The sequence below is a fragment of the Leptodactylus fuscus genome, chromosome 2, assembly GCF_031893055.1.
Source record: "Leptodactylus fuscus isolate aLepFus1 chromosome 2, aLepFus1.hap2, whole genome shotgun sequence".
NCBI classification, from domain to species: Eukaryota; Metazoa; Chordata; class Amphibia; order Anura; family Leptodactylidae; genus Leptodactylus; species Leptodactylus fuscus.
In genome coordinates this window covers 85752404-85774433 of record NC_134266.1, presented here as the reverse complement: position 1 = coordinate 85774433, position 22030 = coordinate 85752404, and the positions used below count along the sequence as shown (strand labels likewise).

General features: G+C 39.1%; 1 protein-coding gene across 2 annotated transcripts in view; it reads left to right on the top strand.

The window, feature by feature from the left end:
* TRIM33 (tripartite motif containing 33) overlaps positions 1-14260 on the top strand; it is a 96592-nt gene extending 82332 nt beyond the window's left edge. The window contains exons 14-20 of one of the 2 annotated variants that reach the window (XM_075264124.1): positions 217-370; positions 2382-2737; positions 3107-3230; positions 5652-5726; positions 9584-9736; positions 12345-12395; positions 12476-14260. In XM_075264124.1, the coding sequence (XP_075120225.1) occupies positions 217-370; positions 2382-2737; positions 3107-3230; positions 5652-5726; positions 9584-9736; positions 12345-12395; positions 12476-12688 (1126 nt within the window). In that variant the 3' untranslated portion in view covers positions 12689-14260. The remainder of the gene's footprint in view (positions 1-216; positions 371-2381; positions 2738-3106; positions 3231-5651; positions 5727-9583; positions 9737-12344; positions 12396-12475) is intronic. The other variant, XM_075264125.1, reaches the window with a different exon arrangement.
* Positions 14261-22030: the final 7770 nt, after the last annotated feature.

The following is a 22030-nucleotide window of genomic DNA, read 5'->3' as shown; positions in this document are numbered from 1 at the left end:
GATAAAAAGTATCCTATGTGTTGATCCAGGTTAGAAACTATCTGTGCCAAATTTCATCCAAATCCGTTCAGCTGTTTTTGCATGATTGAATAACAAATACAAACGGTCACATTTATAATATTAGTAGGATGTAGAGTCAAGTGGAAGCTTCATTGCAGATGAATTTTACCTATATTCACCTTTGCTAAACTATTCAGCTTTTCTTCCATTATACAGTTGTGGATCCAGTGGTCGAACTGTTGATAGAAATGCATTTAAATCTGATACGGTGAAGGTCAAGCAGGAGCCGGGCACAGAAGAGGATGTGTGTAGTTACTCAGGACCGGTTAAGCAAGAGAAATCGGAAGATGGCAGACGAAGTGCATGCATGGTAATATTCCAAATCAAATAAGACTTTATATACCCATACAGTGCCAGTAAGACACAGACATTTGGACGCACATGACTGGACTCAATTTAGATTTTTCTTGGAGACTGATTATGGCTTAAAAGTGGTACATTTTATACTGTACATATATAGATATTGCAGTCTGAGCCCAGGTATTACCAAATTGTAACTTTTTTCATTATCTTTATAATTTTTATTTTTCTAAATGTACATTTAATTTTAAAAATAAATTTTTAATTTTGGTGACCCATAATTGTTCAGTCGTCATTTTTCAGATGGCACATAAATGTGTGTATAATATTCATAAGTGAGGAGTTTTCTTCTCTTTCATGTTTAATGCCAATGATCAATCAGCAGGGTGGGCATGGGTTTTTATAGCCTTATTTAATGAATCAGCTCCTTAAAGGGGTTCCCATCACACTTGTTCAGCAGCCTGCAGGCTCTGTGCTCTCTTCACTTCCTGGTTTTCTCTGCACATTGGTGGGCGGGGTTTCACTTGCTCTTCTATCTGCTATGTTTGCAGTCAGTAATGAGGGATTGGTTGTAAATGAATTACCACAGTATGAAGCTGATGTAGCAGAGCTGGATTTGAGTCAGTTTGCATTACATACAGAGGTACTGGATTCCCTATCTCATCCCTTATCATGTGTTGACACTCCAGTGGTTTTAGACGAATTAATATTATTGATACTTTATATGTGAGCTAAAATTCTTACTATTAGAGGTCTGATGGTACAATAATATAATCAACATTGCAAATGTCTCACATGAGATCATATATACTACCTGATCAGAAATGCACTATTGTTTATTCTTAGGCTGGGATCACATCTGAGTCATTTTAGTCCATTCTTTTGTTCCATCGCAGTACTAAACGTTAAGACTGATCTGTTTACAGACAAGCATTGGATCCTTATTATAATGGGGTCTGTCGGGCATCCATTGTTTTATCCATAACAATTAGTCCAGTCAGAAAAAGTAAATCATGAGCAACTTTCTGACAAGTGCCACGCTGTATGAAGGTCCTGCATTCCTGATCACCATGCATGTAGTCACTGTAAACGCTAATACAATTAAAGAATATCTTCAAACATCTTTTAGTTATTTATATTCGTCACTTGTTGGCAATTTCAGATATAGTTATGTTTGTGGGGAAAACCTTTTAACAAAGACCAGTAAGAAAATGGCCAATATTTTATAAAGAAGTTGGCAAACCATTTTAATGGCATAGTAGCATTTTTTTTTTTTTATTTATTTATTTATTTATTTTTAATTTAGTTTTAATATGTCTTGTCTGTCCCAGACTAAGTTTTGTATTTTACTTACTTGCTGACGTTGCTTTGGCAATCAGTCTGCACTCTACTCTATATTGATGAATTGGCGTCAAAAAGGATAGAGGGCCTTGTTTTATAGTCTACAGTTAACCCCATAGTCCATTATCACAAGAGTGCAGTTAAAGGTTGATGTCCAGGATATAGGTTTCTATGGCCTGCCTTTAGGCCATAAATATCTGATCGGTAAGGTATAGACAGGCAGCCCATGTACGGATCAGCTACATAGGTTTAATTCCGGCTCCTGGACCATACACAACACAGGGCTGAAAGCAGTTTTCTCTGTACCCTATATAGTGGGCGGGTGCTGGTACCTCAGCTCCCATTCACTTCAATATGTTTATATATCAAAGATAACCAAAAATATAGGACTTGTTCATTGTTCTGTCCTGTTTACAGATACACAGTAGGTGAGTGCAAGCGATTAGTTTTAAAGGCGCTGTCAGAATGTCACTAAACTAATATTTGCGGTGGTTAAAAGAGCTTTTCAGAGGTAACAGCGCCTGTTTTAATATGTACCTATACATTTCATCTGTATTCTACAGATCTTGGCTTAAACTTTTTTTTGGTATGCCGTTCTATATTTTTCAATACAAGTGTTATAGAAGTTGATGCATATTTATAGTTGTCACTAATTTGTGGTATGTTTCTTTTACCTCTAGCTAAGCAGTCCAGAGAGCAGCCTGACCCCACCACTCACCACTACACTGCACCTTGAAAGTGATCTAGAAGCCCTAGCAAATCTGGAAAATCATGTAAAGACTGAGCCAAACAGCACAAACAGAAGTTGTGAACAGTCTTCCCATGGCACTCTTGTAAATGGCAAATCCCCTGTCCGCAGTTCTATGCATCGGTCACCAAGAGGGGGAGGTGGCGGTGATGGAACAAATAAAGATGAAGATCCAAATGAAGACTGGTGCGCTGTGTGCCAAAATGGAGGCGACCTCTTATGTTGTGAAAAGTGTCCAAAGGTTTTTCACCTCACATGTCATGTACCAACCCTTCTTAGTTTTCCAAGGTATTGTCAATATGTTTCTTTATTTAAAAATAAACTCATCTTAAACTTGCTAGTCTAGAAATGTCAGAAATGTTTTTAGAGTGACACTGCTTTACGTTGGAGGCAAAGTTTGATTGTGGTATATGAACAGTATTTGGTACTTTTACAGTGACCAAATTAGATGTCTCGTCCAGAAACATGTAAACGAAAGTCATTGTAATGGCAAGAACAATTTTGAGTAAATATTAGTTTTGCTACCGAGGAGCCATTTAATGTAAAATAAATAAATAAATGAAAAATAAAAATCTATTTATATATTATATATAAGCCCAGTATTCCGCTATTAAGTGACTTTTTTTGTTTGTTTGTTTGTGTGTTTATCTTCATCAGTGGTGAATGGATCTGCACCTTCTGTAGAGATCTGAACAAACCTGAACTCGAGTATGATTGTGACAATTCTCAACACAGTAAGAAAGGAAAGACTGTGCAAGGCTTGAACCCTGTGGACCAAATGGTACGTGTGACTTGAAATGTAACCTATTTGTAATAGAAGTCAAAACTAGCTGTTCGACTGAATAAGAACCAAAGCTACTGTACATTCATATACAGATGTGTCCGTTAAAGGTGTAGGATTTTTTTTTTTTCCTCTTTAGGCCAGTTGACACTTTATATTAGAGTGGTTTCCCCATAAAAAGTAATTTATAGCATTTCAAAAAGCTATGTCACAAATGTCATCTATATCGGGGTTCCACTTCCAGAGCCTCCACTTACTAAGGGGGATGTAGAATGGACACTGTATTCAGGCAGGTATTGAATAGAAAAACATTCTCATGTCTTAGTTTTGTGTTGGTCTCTAATATATGCAACTGAGCAGCAGATGTGGAACTAGCAGTTTTTACCACACTGTATATAAATACATTCCCTTTCTTTATGCTGAAATTCAGTTTGATGTGGGCTATAGCACCCCACTAAGCCACATTTGAACAAAAACATGTATCTATTTAATTTTTTTTTTAATGTAGATTGTGAGCCCCATATAGGGATCACAATGTACATTTTTTTTCCCCCATCAGTAGGTCTTTGTAGAATGGAAGGATATCCACGCAAACTCCTTGCAGACGTTGTTCCTGGCAGTATTCAAACCCAGGACTCCAGTGCTGCAAGGCTGCAGTGCTAACCACTGAGCCACCACATTGCCCCCTATTTGATTTTTGTTATGAAAGCTAGTGTGTTGATGCTAGATATAAACCTTGATTTAAAAAAAAAAACACTTTAAAACACGTCCCCACCTTTCAACTCTACTTGTCACCCTTGTCTTGTGCTTCTAGGAATTCATCCCAGATTGTAGCTTAGAAATTCATTTAATGTAGAGTTCTTCAAGCTGCAGAGATGAAATATTACCATATTGCTAGCTGATGTACTGTCTACCTAGGCTTGCTGTAGTAATATTGGCTCTAGGAATGTCATTCTTTACGCTAGGCCATGCTACAGTACTGGAATTGTCCCAGACAATTTGCCCATTTCCAAATCAGAAAATCTTCAGGGGCAACACGGTGGCTCAGCGGTTGGCCCTGCAGCCTTGCAGCGCTGGAGTTCTTGGTTCGAAACCCGCCAGGAACAACATCTGCAAGGAGTTTGTATGTTCTCCCCATGTTTGCATGGATTTCCTCCCATTCTGTAAAGACATACTGATATGAGAAAAAAAAAATGTACATTAGGGCTCACAATCTACATTAAAAAAAAATAAAAAATCAGAAAATCTTGAACAAAATAAGGTGCGAGTGTCTTAGCTTTAGTTTAAAGGGGCTCTATCATTCAGAAAATGTATTTTGAGCTAAGCATATGCCTGAATAGCCTTTAAAAAAGTCTATTCAGGTGTTGCCTCCCAGTTCTAACAAAAACCCTCCCGTTTTTAGTAAAAATGATATGCTGATGAGGCTCACCAAGCATCCTCCTCCACACTTGGTGTACTGCCTACTTCCTCTGTTATCTTGCTCCTGGCGCTTCAAATCCCGTGCATGCGCAGTAATGTTTCGTTCTTCACTCTACTGCGCATGCCCGAGGACCATTTTCTTGTGGCTACCTATAGAACTCAGCATACTGCTCAGTATGCTGTTCTGTAGTGGGCTACAAGAAAATGGCGCTTGGGCATGCGCAGTAGCACTCAGAACGAAGAATTACTGCGCATGCATGGGATTTTTAAAGGCTTTTCAGGCATATGCTTAGCTCAAAATCCATTTTTTGAATGATAGAGACCCTTTAAGGCTAAGGCCCCACGTAGCGTGCCACAGTGAAAAAGCGCTGTGGGAAAAACCGCAGCAGAAACACATTATGGTTTTTCCCACACTGCTTTTCACAAATGTGTGTTCACCTGTAGACTTTCTGCTTCAATTATACCTATAGGGAAACAGCCGGCATTTATTTCCCTAGATCTAATTGACGTGCTGCGATGTCCAGGAATGCTATGGTTTTGGATTTGTAGCCTTTCCACTGCACCTATTTTTCTACAATGTGTGGAAAAGTTTGCGCCAAATGGGGCTCCAGCTTAAAGGGGTGTTCTAAGCTGATAATATCAATCATCAAATACAGGTAGGGGTTCACACCTGGGCCCACACCAATTGGCAATGTTTCTCAGGATTGTTCATAAACCATGTGATGTTGTGTCAATTGGTTACCAGGCTTGTTTGTAGCTCTGTCCCATTCAAGTGAATTGGGCTGAGCTGCAATACCAAGCACAGTTTTCAGTGAAGAGTCTGTAGCTCTCAACTGAATGTTCAGCTGATAAGTGGTTTCAGGTGTCGGACTCCCACCGCTCTTCAATTGGTGACCTATCCAAATGATAAGTGTTGGCAACCCCTTTAAAAGATCAAGAATATGTTATTTCTCCCTGAATTCTTTTCTATTGTATAATGTTTATATTCTGTTTTTACTAAAGAAATGTGAGCGACTGCTACTGTATCTCTATTGCCACGAGCTGAGCATTGAGTTTCAAGAGCCCGTTCCTGCATCGGTAAGTATAGTACCAATTTTTTTTCCACACACCATTCAATTTATTCATCATAAATTGTTATAATCTTCAACCATGGCCTGTTAAGTGTGATTTCTTGGATTGCTGCATTTGTTAGATTTGTTCACAGGTCTAAGCTCTGAAGTCACAAGATAGCTAGGCTATTGTTTTTGATATGCGGTATTTATGTATTTTTAGGATAGTCCTTCATTATATGTCCTACTATCATCACTCCGCCAATCAGTTGTGTACACTGATCTGTACACAGTTATACTGTATACTTGCTAGCTGTTCAAGGTCTTGCTGCTTTGTTACATTCACTTGAACTGGGACAAAGCTACAAAGTGCACTAGAAAGTTAAAGGGGTTGTCCCATCACAAGGATCCTATCTATACTGCTAGTTTATGTGGCTTTAAGACTTTTCCTAAATGCATTGCTTTATCAAAACTGCTTTGTTTGGCCACTATCTTAATTTATTCACTTCATTGTTTACACTCTGTTTCTATGGCCCTTGGGATTATCTGCTCATTTGTCAAGTGATGTAGCTGCCTGCTCTCAGAGGGAGGGGCTGAGAGCAGCTCTGAGCTGTTTGTGTCTGATAAGTAGCGGAGCTTCTCAGATAGGGGAGGTGAGAGCTTCAGGATTTCTGAGCTCTTATCAGTCGGTTTAATTGAATTTGGCTGATAAGGGCTGAGATAGGGAGTCCCTTACCACTGTATGTAATGCATGCTGACTCAAATCCAGCTCTGCTACATCAGCTTCACACTGTGGTAAATAATTTACAACCAATCCCGTGCAAGTGAAACCCCGCCCACCTATGTGCTGAGAAAAGCAGGAAGTGAAGAGAACACAACAGCCTGCAGGTTAGTGAACAAGCATCATGGGAATACTCCTTTAAATCTATGGTTGGATCTGGCATAGTTTTTAGCTATACAGTATGCCAGTTTATGTAAATTGTAGTGATTTTTTTTTTTTCTTCAGCTAGTGGGATTTATTTATTTATTTATTTTTGTAGATTGTGAGCCCCATAGAATTCTCACAATGTACATTTTCTCCTATGTATGTGTTTGGAGTATGGGAGGAAATCAACCCAAACACGGGGAGAACATACAAACTCCACCGTGTTGCCCCTAGCTAGTGCGATTCTGTGCCCCTATACTGTTTAAATTGCCAGCAAGTAGTGAGTGATATTGGTGCTATTGATATCTGTAGTATAATAATTGTTCAAATGGCTATTATTTATGTAAAAAATAAATAGTAATAATATTGTGGCAGTAAGAGAGAGAATGGTGTTTTTTTTTCTAATTTTCTGTTCCTGATAAAATACCTAACCCTTAAAGGTCAAACTTAACACTTTTGTATGCATTGCTTTACACAGCAATATCTTTTTAATAGCTTTGCATGTCTCATCTATTTTTACCATGTTTTTTTTTCTGAACACATAAGGCTTGAAATAACTAGCCATATTTGTTAAATAAGCTGAATATTTTTTTTTTTTCGCTACAAGTAGAAGAATGGTATAAAATGCAAAAAAAAAAAAAAAACCTGTAAATTTTGCTTCTTTTACCTAAAACAAAATAGTTTTTATATGTAGTGTTGCACATAAACATATTAAGATTTAATTTCCTAGTTTTTCTGTTCACAGGGGCTATATATTTATATAGTTTTTCAACAAAAATAAGGTTTGATATGTTTTTATATTCTGTAAATTAACCAGGAGTTTTGTATAGTATAGGGCTGTAAACTGCTTGTGTTATCTCTAGGCTCCCTGCTGAGACAGAGGAAACATCCAGGAAGTAGGTGATGAGGACTGGCAGAGGAGCAAGTTCTTCTAGCCCCAATGTGAATGGGAAGGCTCTTGCACTTTATTATCATCACTATAAAGAGTTACATTTATTAGCTAAAAGTCCTAAAAATTTCCCTTATTACAGTGTAACTCTCGGTCAGTAACTTCCGCATGGAGGTTCTGGAACTTGTCATTAAACCTGTCATTAATTTCACTTTAACGTGACTGAAGCTCCAGGAATCAGATACAGTGACGTAAAAAGGAAGATTAGCAACATCTAGGGGGTAAAATGAATAAGACTGGGTTGCAGCATGGACATGTGACTAATGGACGTATCACTTGCTAAGGAAAAAAAAAATCTTTTCGAAGTCCTGCACAACCCCACCTGTTTGTTCAGCTTTGCAAATAGTTATTAAGAAGGCTGACAATGATGGGTGTTTTTACACATTTAGGTTTTCAGATGTGATTTCAAAGCTAAAAGTAGATTTAAAAAAAAAAAAAAAGTACTGCTGTCCTTCACTCACTTTATGATCAGCACTTGGTTTTTGCTTCTAAAACTGCTTTAGAAAACCTCTGTTTCGTTTTCACCACCAGAGCAATGGCACACACTATTAATAATGTTTTGGCCTAATTAAATATGCACTGAAACCGGAGTTGGCTCTAGCAATGTAGCAAGTAGCCAAGATTGCATAGAATATACATTGTATTGCCAAAAGTATGGAGATGTGGTTGTTCGCACTGCAGAAATTCAACGTCAGGATTTTTTTTTTCTAGCTGAAAATTCAGTTTTAGGAATTTGAAGCTTACTTTTATTAGCGCACTTCAGTTCTGTACCTGCCACACGGTATTTTTTGCCTTCCTTTCACTTCATTAGGAGCTATCAGATGGAATCTGCTTGAGGATAGAACTTGATGTTTATTTTTCAGAATCCGACTCCCATTGAAATGAATGGAATCTAATTTCAGGCAGAATTTAGAGCTGATTTTAAGGCAGAATCTGCTTCATACTCTGTGCCAAATTCCTCCATATGAATATTACAGTACCCTTAGAAGTTTGTTTGGTATCCCATTCTTAAATGCTGAAGGATTTCACGTTTTTTTTTTTTTTTTTTGTTTTTTTTTAAGGTAGAGGAATAACTAAGGTGAATTATGTGTTGGCTAGGGATGGATGATCAAATTAAATGTATTAGTTTCTAACAATTCTGTTTAATAGTCATCTAAATCGATTTTCCCAACATCTGCCTTGTATGGTGGATGCCGGGACTTTAAATTTGGCACCGTTGTCGGGAGCTGAGTAGGCACCAAAGCTGCAGGTACTCTGCGGTTTCTCACAGCATAGACCTCTCTGTTCAGGCACTTAACACCTTGGGTATCATGGGCTGATGTTTGTGGCACCTGAGGCGGTTCTTTTGCCTAAATAAGAATTTCTTTGGCTGTACCATGAGCGATGTTGCACTTTTCATTCATCTAGAGTTCTAAAGGATTCATGCATATTGCATGGAAGCTGGGTTAAAATGAAAATCATGATGGCTTCACACAGTTTCTCCCCACCAAAGATATGCTGAGAAACAAGAAAGGAAGGCCCAGTCTTCCGTTTTATTGATCATGGTGCTCTGGCTTATCTCTTGCCTTTCAAGATCTAACCTTTATCATTTATCACTTGGATGGATGATAAATGTTTAGAGAACTTGTCCAGAATGGAAAGATTTATTTTTAGGAATGGTTTGGAGTGGGTTAGAAAATAAAAGAAGCAATTCTCACCCTGCCAAAATCCCACACCTCTGTTCTGACACTTCTTGAGTCTGTCTTTTTGTCCTGTCAACATGAAATGTCTGCACTACTGATCACTACAGGAGGCGGCGGCTTACCACTGTGACAAGGGTTTAGCTGGGCTGGCCTTTCCATTGTGTATAGAGGGTGAAAGGGCATGGAAAACAGCCCAGACCCTGGAAATTGTGGAACGGGAGTGGCAGGGGGATCACTGAGGCATCACTACTCTCTATTGATCTATGGCTAGGTGAAATAAAGTACTCAGTTCAAATGCCTGATAGACCTTTTTTTATTTATTGTTGCAGATACCAAATTACTACAAAATAATTAAGAAGCCTATGGATCTATCCACGGTGAAGAAGAAACTGCAGAAAAAACACTCACAACACTACCAGACACCTGAAGACTTTGTTGCAGATGTCAGGCTAATATTTAAGAACTGTGAAAGGTTCAATGAAGTATGTTGATCTTCTTTTCTTATGTCTTATATTTCTTTGCACATTGCACGTTGTTTGTTTTCTCTCCGTACATGTGAATTTCTTACCGCATGCATACAGTTGCTTTTATCTGCAGTTTAGTACATTGGTCTTACGGGTGTTCACGAGACTTACTCCAAGTTTTACATGGAATATTATTTTTACAGTTCTTCTATCATTCTTTTATGGGATTAAAACTCTGTACCCATAATTGATAATTGTAGATATATAGTGCTCCACAATTTCTCATGGAGATAGCCCACTATATTGAGATAGAGAGATATATATATATATATATATATATATATATATATATATATATATATATATATATATATATATATATATATATATATATATTCACATCACATCTGTACTTATCATAATATCAACTCCAGCCAGCTCTTACAGTGTATATTAATGTTGGAAACCTACCTGTACGCCCAAAGATCTCTGTACTGACTACTAATTATTAGTACTAGTACTCTTAGTACTACATTTTTTTATTTTATTTATTTTGCTATAGTTAAGGAATGTAGACAATTAACCCTTTGTGGACTGCCAATGCCCTCTTATCTAATTTGCTGGACACAAGTATATCATGTCTGATTTAATATTTCTCACATTATTGGCTTTATGCATGTATTCTTATGGCTGCCTATTTAGTTGGTTAAGAGGAAAAAAAAATACCAGTCATCAAGGATGTAAACTAGTGATCATTCTCTGAGAAATGTCTGTATACTGGCCATAGAACTGTGTATTGCATTTAGTCACTGTAGAGGGAAGCTTGCCTAATTCACTTTTTACTTAAATATTCCAATACTTTATGGCTATTATGAAAAGTCACAGCACTTGCTGCCTAAAGCAGAGGATATAAATACTTGTCTGTTACACCCCCCCCCCCCACTTCTCCAGTCCTACCATTACCATAGGCCCTGCCCATCTTTTTACTTTTTACAGTCATGATTTGCCCCTATACCCAAATGAGTGCTGTAGTTATCACAAGTTATACAGTCATTGATATCATCTGCTGAACTGTACTGACTGGAAAGCCAGTCATGATACTTTAATGTTTTTCTGTGACTCAACCAGTAGGAATACTACAGTAATGAGACCCCATTATTGTGAGCCTTTGGCTGCCATACAGACACCCTGAACATGCCACAGGCTGCTGTTATTCTCTTGCAAACTCACAAAAAGATCTCCTTGCTTTTATCCTCCTTTTAGTGTTGCATTCACTCTTTTTGAAGGGGTTTTCCTAGTCTGATATAAGCACTGGATATGAATTTCGCATATCTTTAAGATCTCCACTTGTTGGGAGACTAAGCATTCAGGTTTAGAATAAACGGAGCGATGTCCGTCTATATTGTAAATCCCAAGGGGAAATGTTCAGAAAACATTGGCTGCCTCACTTATGATATGCTAGAAGTATATACTATGGGAAAACCTTTAGAGGTCTACTGGTACTTTTAGCAAAAATTGTAAAATGACTTTTGCACTTGATGGCTGGTATTTTGTGCTTGTCTCCAGTTAATGTAAAGCATGAAATGTGAATATTTCTAAATAGTGAGATATTTAAAGGAACACGAAACCTAGAAAATGCTCCAAAGTCTCTTAACATATTTAACCTCACTTTGTTTAAAACTGATTAGTATCTAAAGAAATGTCTGTCCCAGGAGCTCAGTCATGTCCTCCCATCGTCTTCATCCTCATCCTGGCTATGCCTTGTGTGCAGTAAGACAAAAAAAAAAAAAAAAAAATGAAGCCCCTTCCCTTGAATAAGTCCCACCTACTCATCTCCAGCTGGAATTCACCACCTTTGTTCTTTGTGGGATTTTCTGCATACTCCCTGAACCAGAGTGACAAAGGGGATATAATTTCCTTCTTGTGGGGCTCATTTCTAAGTTTAGTGTTCCTTTGTCAGCGTCTGTTCCACTTTGTTCTGTGTTATATGTTATTTAGGTTAGAAAACAATTAAGTGTTTGAAACATTATATCAGAATGTCCAGTGTTTGTTTCGCCACAGAAAGCGGTATTATTTATACTGGAATTCATAGTGAAAGGGTATCAGGTGAAGTGGATAGGACATTTTAGTAATGTTTTACAGACAGTACTTTTTTGCCTATCTGGCATTTTAAGAACTGCCAGTAAATTATAGGATTTTGATAACTTCAGACTTTTTATAGTTAACTCTTCCAATCCAAAATAGAATTTAATTTCTAAATGTAATAAATAACAGAGCCCCGGCACTCTTTGTATAATGCAGGTTATAAGGTTAGGCAAGCGCAGAGTGCCGGATACATCTGTTATCTACTTAGTTTCTAAATCTGTTCCCACCTTATGTCTACATTTCGCTCTTATGGCACCACAGAGTGCTGTGATTTTCTGACCAGACTTTAATTTCAGTCTGTCAAAATTGTTCTGCCATCTTTAAAATACATTTTTCCCCTTTGTTTCATCCAAGATTTTTTAAATGCAACCTGGTCATAACTATTTTTGACTCTGTTATGGCCTTGATTTACAGTAAAACCCGTCTGATAAACCTTTAGAGTAAACCATTTTGCCTTTTTTGACTCTAATGTCCTTTTTAGATGATGAAAGTTGTTCAAGTTTATGCAGAAACACAAGAATGTAATCTGCAGGTAAGATTTCCGAACCATGCAAACTTGGCAGAAGTCTGTGCATAACCCAAGGTGAATTTTTCTTTTCTTTTGTCCAACAGAACGACTCTGAAGTGGCCCAAGCGGGAAAGGCTGTTGCTTTATACTTTGAGGACAAACTTCCAGAAATCTACCCCGACAGGACCTTTCCACCTTTGCCTGAATTTGAACCAGAGGACGATGATGGGGAAATTACAGAGGATTCAGATGAGGATTTTGTACAGCCTCGACGAAAGCGTCTAAAGTCAGATGAAAAGCCAGTGCATATAAAGTGATTTCAATGCCCTGGACTTAATGTTTTTCTGTAGAGAAATAACTTTAAGAACTTATTTAAGTGTTCCTGGAATATCTTCTCGCCTACACCTGCCACCTTCAAGGGGAAAGGTGGCAACTTTTAGACAGTATTAGACCAACTAATTTGTACAGAAGAGATGAACATTCTTTTAAAGAAGATGGATACTTATTGTCAATTTGTTTAGTTTTCTTTTCCTTGCTTTTTTTTTTTTTTTTTTCAAAATTTTTTTTTAAATATTTTTAATTTGAGGCTTGATGGACTCCTTTCACAAGGGACAGTCTATTCGTACTCTCAATTAGGTTTTGTGAAAAGTTGAAGACAATTTCTTTCATTTGGTATCCTCAAGCGTTCTTTGTACAGACCTATAAGTGGACTCAGTGGTTGTTGTTGCTTGTTATTCTATTTCTTTATCGAAGATTGGACCAGTAATTGCAGTTTACTGTAACACCTTCTCTATCTATTGGGCTGCTCCGTAGCTTGACTTCTGGATCAACGAGAACATGGTACAGGTTTAAGTGTGCTTTTTGAGCGATTCATTTGTAATCGTTCTCCATTTCCAAGTTTTTATGTTTTTTTGAGTGCTTAGCTTGAGTGAGTTATCCTTCAAGGTTCTGGTATATAGATATATATTTTGTGAAGGAAACCGTTTAACTTGGATCCTAAAAACAGTAACTTTTGCTATGTATATATGAGGAAGCTTCTACGTGTTCGTAAATCCATATTGCATTATTTCTGACAACAGATTGTCAATCCTTGCTGTTGTCTTGCATCCAAGACGAGGAAAAAATAAATTAAGCAACTGGTTAAATATTGTTGATTTTATCCTACTTTAACACCAAATGAGTAAATAGAAAACTGTTAGTATATTTGAGATACTAAAAACGACTTGGTCTTCCTTATAGAGTTACTCCACTTTTGAACATTCTATCAAAGTTTACATCTATATATAATGTGAAGCCTAATAACAGACACTTTGCTTTATGAAGGATGAACTTGGCTACTCAAACCATTTGGGGCATGCCACACTATTTGCAGTGTATTGTGGGAAATGTAATGATTTTCTGTTTCTTTACCTGGTGTAGATAATTTTCCTCCCTCAATACACGTTAACATGGCCTGTACAAATGCTCAACTAACAAGGGTTTGCAATTTTATGTGATTTTTTTTTTTTTCTTCATTCTGATATTCCATGGGTAGCCAGTAGTGTTTTAAATTCAGCTTTTGGTTGTAAAAAGTAAATCAAAATTTCTCAGCCTTTTATATGTAGCACTAAACTCAAAATGATCAAAGTTGGAGTTACTTTAATCTTTTTAATTAGTTTAAAAAAATGTCTAATTTTGCTATGCTCACTCTGTCTTACTTGTACATAAAACCTGACTGCCTCGAAGCAGAAGCCTTTCCAGACTTGTTTTTATCATGCGTTGTGTTTTTTGTTTTCTTTTTTTATGCAGAGCTTGCTACTACTGCACAACATCATGAAACCTTTTAGTGGTGAAATGTCCACTAGAGTACCCCAATAAAATCCATCTATCATTTTAAGAAAACCACAGTCATGCCCTCTTTTCCCTTGTTGATTGACATTTAATCGTGCATATACAACCTCTGGCAAAAATTACGGAATCACCAGTCCCTGAGGATGTTCCTTGAGTTGTTTAATCTTGTAGAAAAAAACAGATCACAGAAAAAAAACTAAAGGCATTTCATATGGTAACTTTCTAGCTTTAAGAAACACCAAAAGAAATCCAGAAAAAATAATTTACAGAGAGTAAATTATAGAATCACTCAATTCTGAGGAAATAAATTGTAGAATCAACAAACAAACGAAATCACACTCCAACACATCACTAGTACTTTGTTGCACCACCTCTGTCTTTTATAACTACCGTATATACTCGAGTATAAGCTGACCCGAATATAAGCCGAGGCCCCTAATGTTACCAGAAAAAACTGTTAAAACCTATTGACTTGAGTATAAGCCGATGGGGGGAGGGAGAGAAGTACAGCAGCTACTGGAAAATTTCAAAAATTAAAATGGTCGGAGTTTTTGCGTGCAGTAGTTGCTGGGTTCTGGGGAAGGGGAGGGGGTGTTTTTTGGTTGTCTGTCTGCCCCTTCCCTGAGCTTGAGGACTGAGTTTTTTTCCCCCCACTTGGAATTCAGCCTGGCTGAATATAAAGTATCTGCTGTTACCCTATATTCAGTAGACCGGGCACTTTCAGACACAGGGATACCTAATGTGTATGTGTTTCACAGTAATTTTCTACTTTTATATGTATTTTAGGGAAAAGAGTGATTTAGAACTTTATCTTTTTAAAGCTTTTTCTTTTTCCACTATTTTATGGGAGATTCTATACATTACTATAGTGGCTGGTCATAGACCCCCCCCCTCCCCCCAAACAAATATTTTTTCTTTTTTTTGCTTGACTCGAGTATAAGCCGAGGGGGCCTTTTTCAGCACAAAAACTGTACTGAAAAATGTCTTATACTCTACTTGCTGTCTCTGAGGCATTGACTTCATGAGTGATAAACAATACTCTTCAGAGATGGGATTTATATACAGAAAAGCTAAAAGAAAGCCATCACTAATGCCTAAACAGAAATAAACAAGGTTACAATGGGCTAAGGAAAGGCAATCGTGGACTGTGGACGACTGGATGAAAGTCATATTCAGTGAGGAATCTCGAATCTGCATTGGGCAATGTGATGATACTGGAGTTTGTTTGGTGCCCTTCCAATGAGATGTATGCCGATGACTGTCTGAAGAAAACATGCAAATTTCCACAGTCATTGGTGATATGGGGCTACATGTCAGGTAAAGGCACTGGGTTGATGGCTGTCATTAAATCTTTAATAAATGCACAGGTTTACATTGAAGTTTTGGACACTTTTCTTATCCCGTCTATCGAAAGGATGTTTGGGGATGATTAAATAATTTTTCAAAATGATAATGCATCTTGCCATAATGTAAAACTGTGAAAACATTCCTTGAAGAAAGACACATAAGGTCAATGCCATGGCCTGCATACAGTTCGGATCTCAATCCAATTGAAAATCTGTGGTGAAAGTAAAAGAAAATGGTCCATGACAAGGCTCCAACCTGCAAAACTGATCTGGCAACAGCAATGAGAGAAGGCTGGATCCAGATTGATGAAGAGTACTGTTAATCACACATGACGTCAATGCTTCAGAGACTGCAAGCAGTTATAAAAGCCAGAGGTGGTGCAACAAAGTACTAGTGATGTGTTGGAGTGTTATTTTGTTTGTTTTTTCATGAGTCCATAATTTTTTCCTCAGAATTGAGTGATTCCATAATTTATTCCCTGTGCTTGTTATAAAAATCTAACTGTTACTAGCTAACGCAAATATTTTCTTGATTTTCTTTGTGTTTCTTAAAGCCAGAAAGTTGCCATATGAAAGGCCTTTAGTTTTTTTCCATGGCTGTGATCTGTTTTTTTTTCTACAAGAATAAACAACTCAAGGAACATCCTCAGGGACTGGTGATTCCATAATTTTTGCCAGGGGTTGTAGATTTAAAATGGGGCCATTTTACTTTTGATCAACTTTGCAGTGATTGTTCATCTTTACGGCGAAGGCTACACACTAAATCGTGGGCTACAATTGTCTTAACCAAATAGGTGCATACTTTTTTTTTCTCAGAGAGATCTCCATATTCCTTGCATAAACATAATTTTAAAAATCCGCTGCTTGGCTGTCCACAGCCACTGGAAAAAGGCTATTATACATTGAACTCAATAATAAACAGTATACACTAACATCCTAAGCCCCCTCTAGTGGAGGCGGCAGCAGACAGCTATTATGTTAGCTTTGAAATTGCTATCTATCTATCTATCTATCTATCTATCTATCTATCTATCTATCTAGTTCCAGCTGCAATACTGAAAATAACACATATTAGGCATATAAATGAGATGTTTATAAAATGTTGAGACTCCAACTCTTTGCATCTTTCAATAGATGCTACTCCACTGACTCTGGGTTCAATTGCAATTTTACCTCTAGCCCTTCACCATTCCTGAGCAGTCATTGCTGTTAGTTTTAGCTCATTTTTGTTCTCTATTGTTGGATGGCGATTCCTTTCTTTCTTCTCCAGCTTAGGATCAACCTCTTGACAGAAGAGAAGAAAATTGTGCTGAAACTAACAGAAATTATTGCTCAGGAATGATGGGAGCTAGAGAAAAATATTCCCAGTGGAGCACGGCCTATTGGTGGCGGTGATGAAAGGTCTTTGTGAAAGTCTATGTAGAACTTTCAGGCCAAAACTTTTATTAAAAAATTATGGCATATATTTGGCTAAAAATTGATTTGTATCATGAATTTGGTACTGGTTTAGATTGCAACATACAGAAACCTGTGTGTAGAATACCAATCACTACCAAAACGGTTGATGAAGCCTAGTTTCACAATGTGCGTGGGTTTTTTTTCACCGGCGAAAGTCTGTCCTGTTTGGCCGGATTTATTGGACTGAATAATATGCTGAGTGGATGCTCCCAGCAATACTGTTATCTATGATGCTAAGAGTCCCTGCCTCCCAGTGACACTCTGCCCCATGCTTAACTTTTAGACTGAAGTCCTACATTACAAAAACACAGCTTTTTTTGTTGCATTTTTTTGAGTCGAGTGGATTGAGCAGAAGGGAGAAGTATAGAACTCCTAGCAGCAAAATCTGCAATAAAAGAAGCTTTGTTTCCACAACGTGGGGCCTCAGCTTTAAGCTAATTTATTGAGTAAGTCAAGCTGGAATAAGTGGATTTATCTATATAAAAATTTATGAAAAAATAATATATAGGTTTTCATCCTTCATGATTCACATCTCAAGTGGTTTTGCCTTCACAAATTGTATCAACAAAACCTAGGCCATAATAGATTTTAGATTGCCATCGCTCGTTTAATCGCGCTGTACTGTGGAGCGGGGAGGAACGCCCCCCCCCCCCTCTCCTGATAATACTCGTCTATGGACAAGCTGTGTGAGCAGAGGGATGGGATGTTCCTCCCTGCTCACACTGTACAGCGCGATAGGCGCTACTGGGCAGAAGGGCGTCCCTGGCTAAGTGTCAGAAACGCCTTTCTGACTGTAAAGCGCTACAGATACCGGGACCGATGGCGCTTTACCCGGGGCACAGATCGGGAAAGCAGACAGTGCTCTGAATTCAGCACACTGTCAGCTTTCCAGCAGTATATAGAACTGCCTGTGCTCAATCTGATGAGAGGTCCTCTTTAAGGCTATGCACTCATGGCGGAAATTTGTTCCACCGTGTGACTTTTCCGTGAAGGTGGCCGCAACAGGATACCGATGCAGTGCATCGGCATCCTGCTCCTCAATAGGCCCGAATGAATGGGCCTAAGCAGGAGTGAGTCTCGAGCTGCAGGAAAATAGGACATGTCGCTTTGTTTTCCCGCTAGCTAAAAAAAAATCGCTAGCAGAGAATAAAAAGTGAGGGACTCCCAGTGAAATGAGACATTTTTGCAGGTGGATTCCGCGTCAAAATCGGCTTGCAAAAAACTCTGTGACCATACCCTAATAGGCCCACCACGGGGAAATTCATTCTGGTACAGCAGCATAGATAATATAGTATTAGCACAAGAAAAACAGAAAGTTCAGAATAGAAGATAAAAAAAATAATAATAATAATAATAATAATAATTACAAATGAGGGAAAAAAAAAAATAAATAAAAGCTTCAGGATCATTTAGTTCTCTGTGCGGAGTGATCTCCACTTAGCCTGATATTGATTATACAGCCTGACTGCGGTTGTGAGGAAGGATCTCCAATAACGCTCCTTCTCACACTTGGGGTGAAGCAGTCGGTCACTGACAGTGCTGTCACAGTCTCATACATGGGATGGGAGTTATTCAGCAGTGAAGTCACCACGGACAATATTTCTGTCACCCATTGCCTTTACTGCGTCCAGGGAGCTCATATCAGTCATGCTGGATATTTTTGGCTATTTGTCAGCTGAAAAAAAAGCCAGAGTTTGACATGGTCTGTTTGCTTTGGGCTAATAATTGAGCAACTTGGGCAGACTTTTTTTTTTTTTTGTAACAATTTAACTGTCCCCTAAGTGGGCACTTTAGTTGTATCATTCATACAAACAATCTCACCAAATCTTGTGTGCATTAAAGCTCAAATTCCTGGCTGTGTTTTAATTAGTGATATCTCAAGTTATTTTCTATCCAGCATTGTAATTTTGGCAGCATATTAAATCTAAGAATTTGGCGGGTTTAACTCCTGAGATGCATATGTTTGAAGTAACCCTCCTCCCCTGGTAAATGCTTCATCTCTACATATTTACAATGCAAATACATAAGGGTTTTCCATGGGAACTGCTCAGTTACTGCTTGTATTCTACTAAAAGAAAGTAGACATTAGAAGATTGGGAAACTTTTTGTAATATATATATATATATATATATATATATATATATATATATACACTTTAACACAATAGCAAAAAATAATTTGAATTACACTTTTTAGACTATTTGTATCAACATTAGAGAATCCTTTGCAAAAAGAAATTCTGACCGTTTTTCAATGCACTAACTAATCCATCGCTAATCCAGTCTCCATTTTACTAATAAAGTTACCGTATATACTCGAGTATAAGCCGAGGACCCTAATTTTACCACAAAAAAAAAAACTGGGAAAACTTATTGACTCGAGTATAAGCCGAGGGGGAAAAAAATGCAGCAGCTACTGGAAAATTTAAAAAATTAAAATGGTCGGAGTTTTTGGGTGCAGTAGTTGCTGGGGAAGGGGAGGGGGGTGTTTTGGTTGTCTGTCTGCCCCTTCCCTGAGCTTGAGCACTGGAATTTTTTTCCCCCACTTGAAATTGTCTGGCTGAATATAGAGTTTCTGTAGTGCTCCTATTAACCCCTTCCCGACGGAACAGGAGCACTGCAGATAACCTATATTCAGTAGACCGGGCACTTTCAGACACAGGGATACCTAATGTGTATGTGTTTCAAAAACTGTGCTGAAAAATTCGGCCTATACTCGAGTATATACTTGCATGTCTTACTGTGGGCAGAAATTTTTTTCACCTACCAATTATTTGACCTGGTTAATACTTGTCTGCCATTCATTTTTTTTTTTTTTTTTTTTTAAATCATTGAGGTAGGAAGGGCTACATTATATGGTTTACTAGCTTTTACCCACGACTTCATCCGCGGAACCCTGACCCCCTGCGGGACGCACCTGGAGCAGAACGCAGGCTTGTTCCTTTGTCTTGTGTCCGCAGCGGGCCCTTCCTACACCTGAGGGTCCATGGACCCTCGGGGCCAACCTTGCGGCCCGCTGGAACTGTTTACCTGCTCTCCTTCCTGGCGCCCGCCACCCCCCTTTCTCCCTACCCGCTTCCCCTTGTGGTCACTCCTTCCACCTACCCCATGCCCCTTTGCCCCCCCAGGAAAGTGCCCTCTTCCCCCCCCTAGTACCCGCGACTTCCTCCGCGGTAGGGTTCCTGGTTTGCGCGACCCACCTTCAGCGCAGGCTGTGGCTCTGCCATGGTGTCCCTTTTGTAACCCCCTCCTCCCTTTCCACCACCCCCCGCAACCCCGGGCCTCCTTTCCATCACCCATCCTGCGCGACCTCGGCCCTCTTTCCTCCCCTGCGACTCCGGCCCCCTTCCCCACCCCCACCTGCGACCCCGCCATTTTATTCGTGTCGCTGGGTGGCTGGCTTGTGTGTCCACATTGACCCTCCCGCGCCATCATTGTTTTTCCAGGCCCCCCCCTCCGACCCCTTCTCTCTTCCGCCGCACCGCAGATTAACCTTCACCTCCCCCCCCTTTTTCATGCAGTCCCCCCCTCCTATGGCCCCGCACCTGTGGGGCACCCCTTGTACCCCCAACACCCCCCCTCCTGTTCTGCGGCACCCCAGATTAACCTCCCCCCCCCCCTTTTTCATGCAGTCCCCCCCCCTCCTATGGCCCCACACCTGTGGGGCACCCCTTGTACCCCCAACACCCCCCCTCCCCCCGTTTAGCAGGCCCCCCTCCCTTAAATAGCCTAACTCCACTGGCGTGACATGTAGTGTCCTGGTGTGGAATGACGGTGTGCGAACGCAGACATAGTGTAGCTGAGCGCTAGATCCCCAACTGACCTGCAGACTCTGTAGGCCACAGGCGGTGCGGGACAGCAGGCTTTCTTGACATCGGCGCAGGCGAGCCTTTCCCTGTCCGCGGCAGCATAGGGTGATCCGGCGGCGAGCCCTGCACGTCTCCCTGGTGCACAGCCGCTACGGAGCGCACAGCGACGCCATGTTGGTTTGTTTGCTGTGCGCCCGATAGCTCCGCCCACACAGAGAAGCGCCAGCCAATATGGTGAGCGGCTGAAGGGCCTGGGATGACGTCATCTCAGGTCCTTCAGCGAACGCTGAAGTGAGAATCACCGTCGGCGGACGTGAATCCTGGTGGAGTACGGGGATACGAAGTAGCCTATCGTTCAATCTGGGACCCAAGGTATGTATGTGTTACATTTCAGGTAAATTTGTTTGCCCCTTTAGGCGTGATTGAGGAACAAACATCCAAACACACAAACATCCAAACACACATACTTTCACCTTTATAATATTATTGAGATATTGTATATACATTATATTGTATATACTTATTCTCTACAGGGCATATTTATGAGTAGAAATCTGACACTTTTCTGTCTTCATTTGCATCAAAATTTATGGTGTAGAGTGTATGTTACATGCAAAGTATGAAATGCAGGCATTATATAGAATGCCTTATTTCATACTTTGTAACATATAAATCAAATTTATGAACATTGCACCAGAAAGAACAGAAAAACACAACTGGCTCGAAACTCTAGAAAAATGTGCACCAAAATGAGTGTGGTTTAGAAATGTAACTTTAAGACAAATGGATGAAACCGAAAAGAACTAATATGGCACAGATTTTTCTTCTGCAACTAGACCATGTTTAAAATGATGTAATAAATTTACAAAAATTCCTGCGCCATAAATTCCTGTCTTGCACCACATATTTGTGTGTCAAGCGAGAGATGTCCGTTTGTGTAGTACCAAAATATTGTAGGGTTTTTGATGCATGCACCAAATACACCACACAGCAAAAAAAAAAAAAAAAAAAAAAAAAACTTTGCTACTGGGCAAAAACAATATGTCTTATACTAAATCAAGTGTGCGCATTCCAAATCCAAAGTCAGAATTGTTGTAACACATCAGGAAATTTTGGTATGCATAAGTATGCCTAAATGAATTAAGCACTTGGAAAACATTGAATAATTTATTACACAACGAATTTTACTCCAGCAATTACCTGATCTACGTCAATTT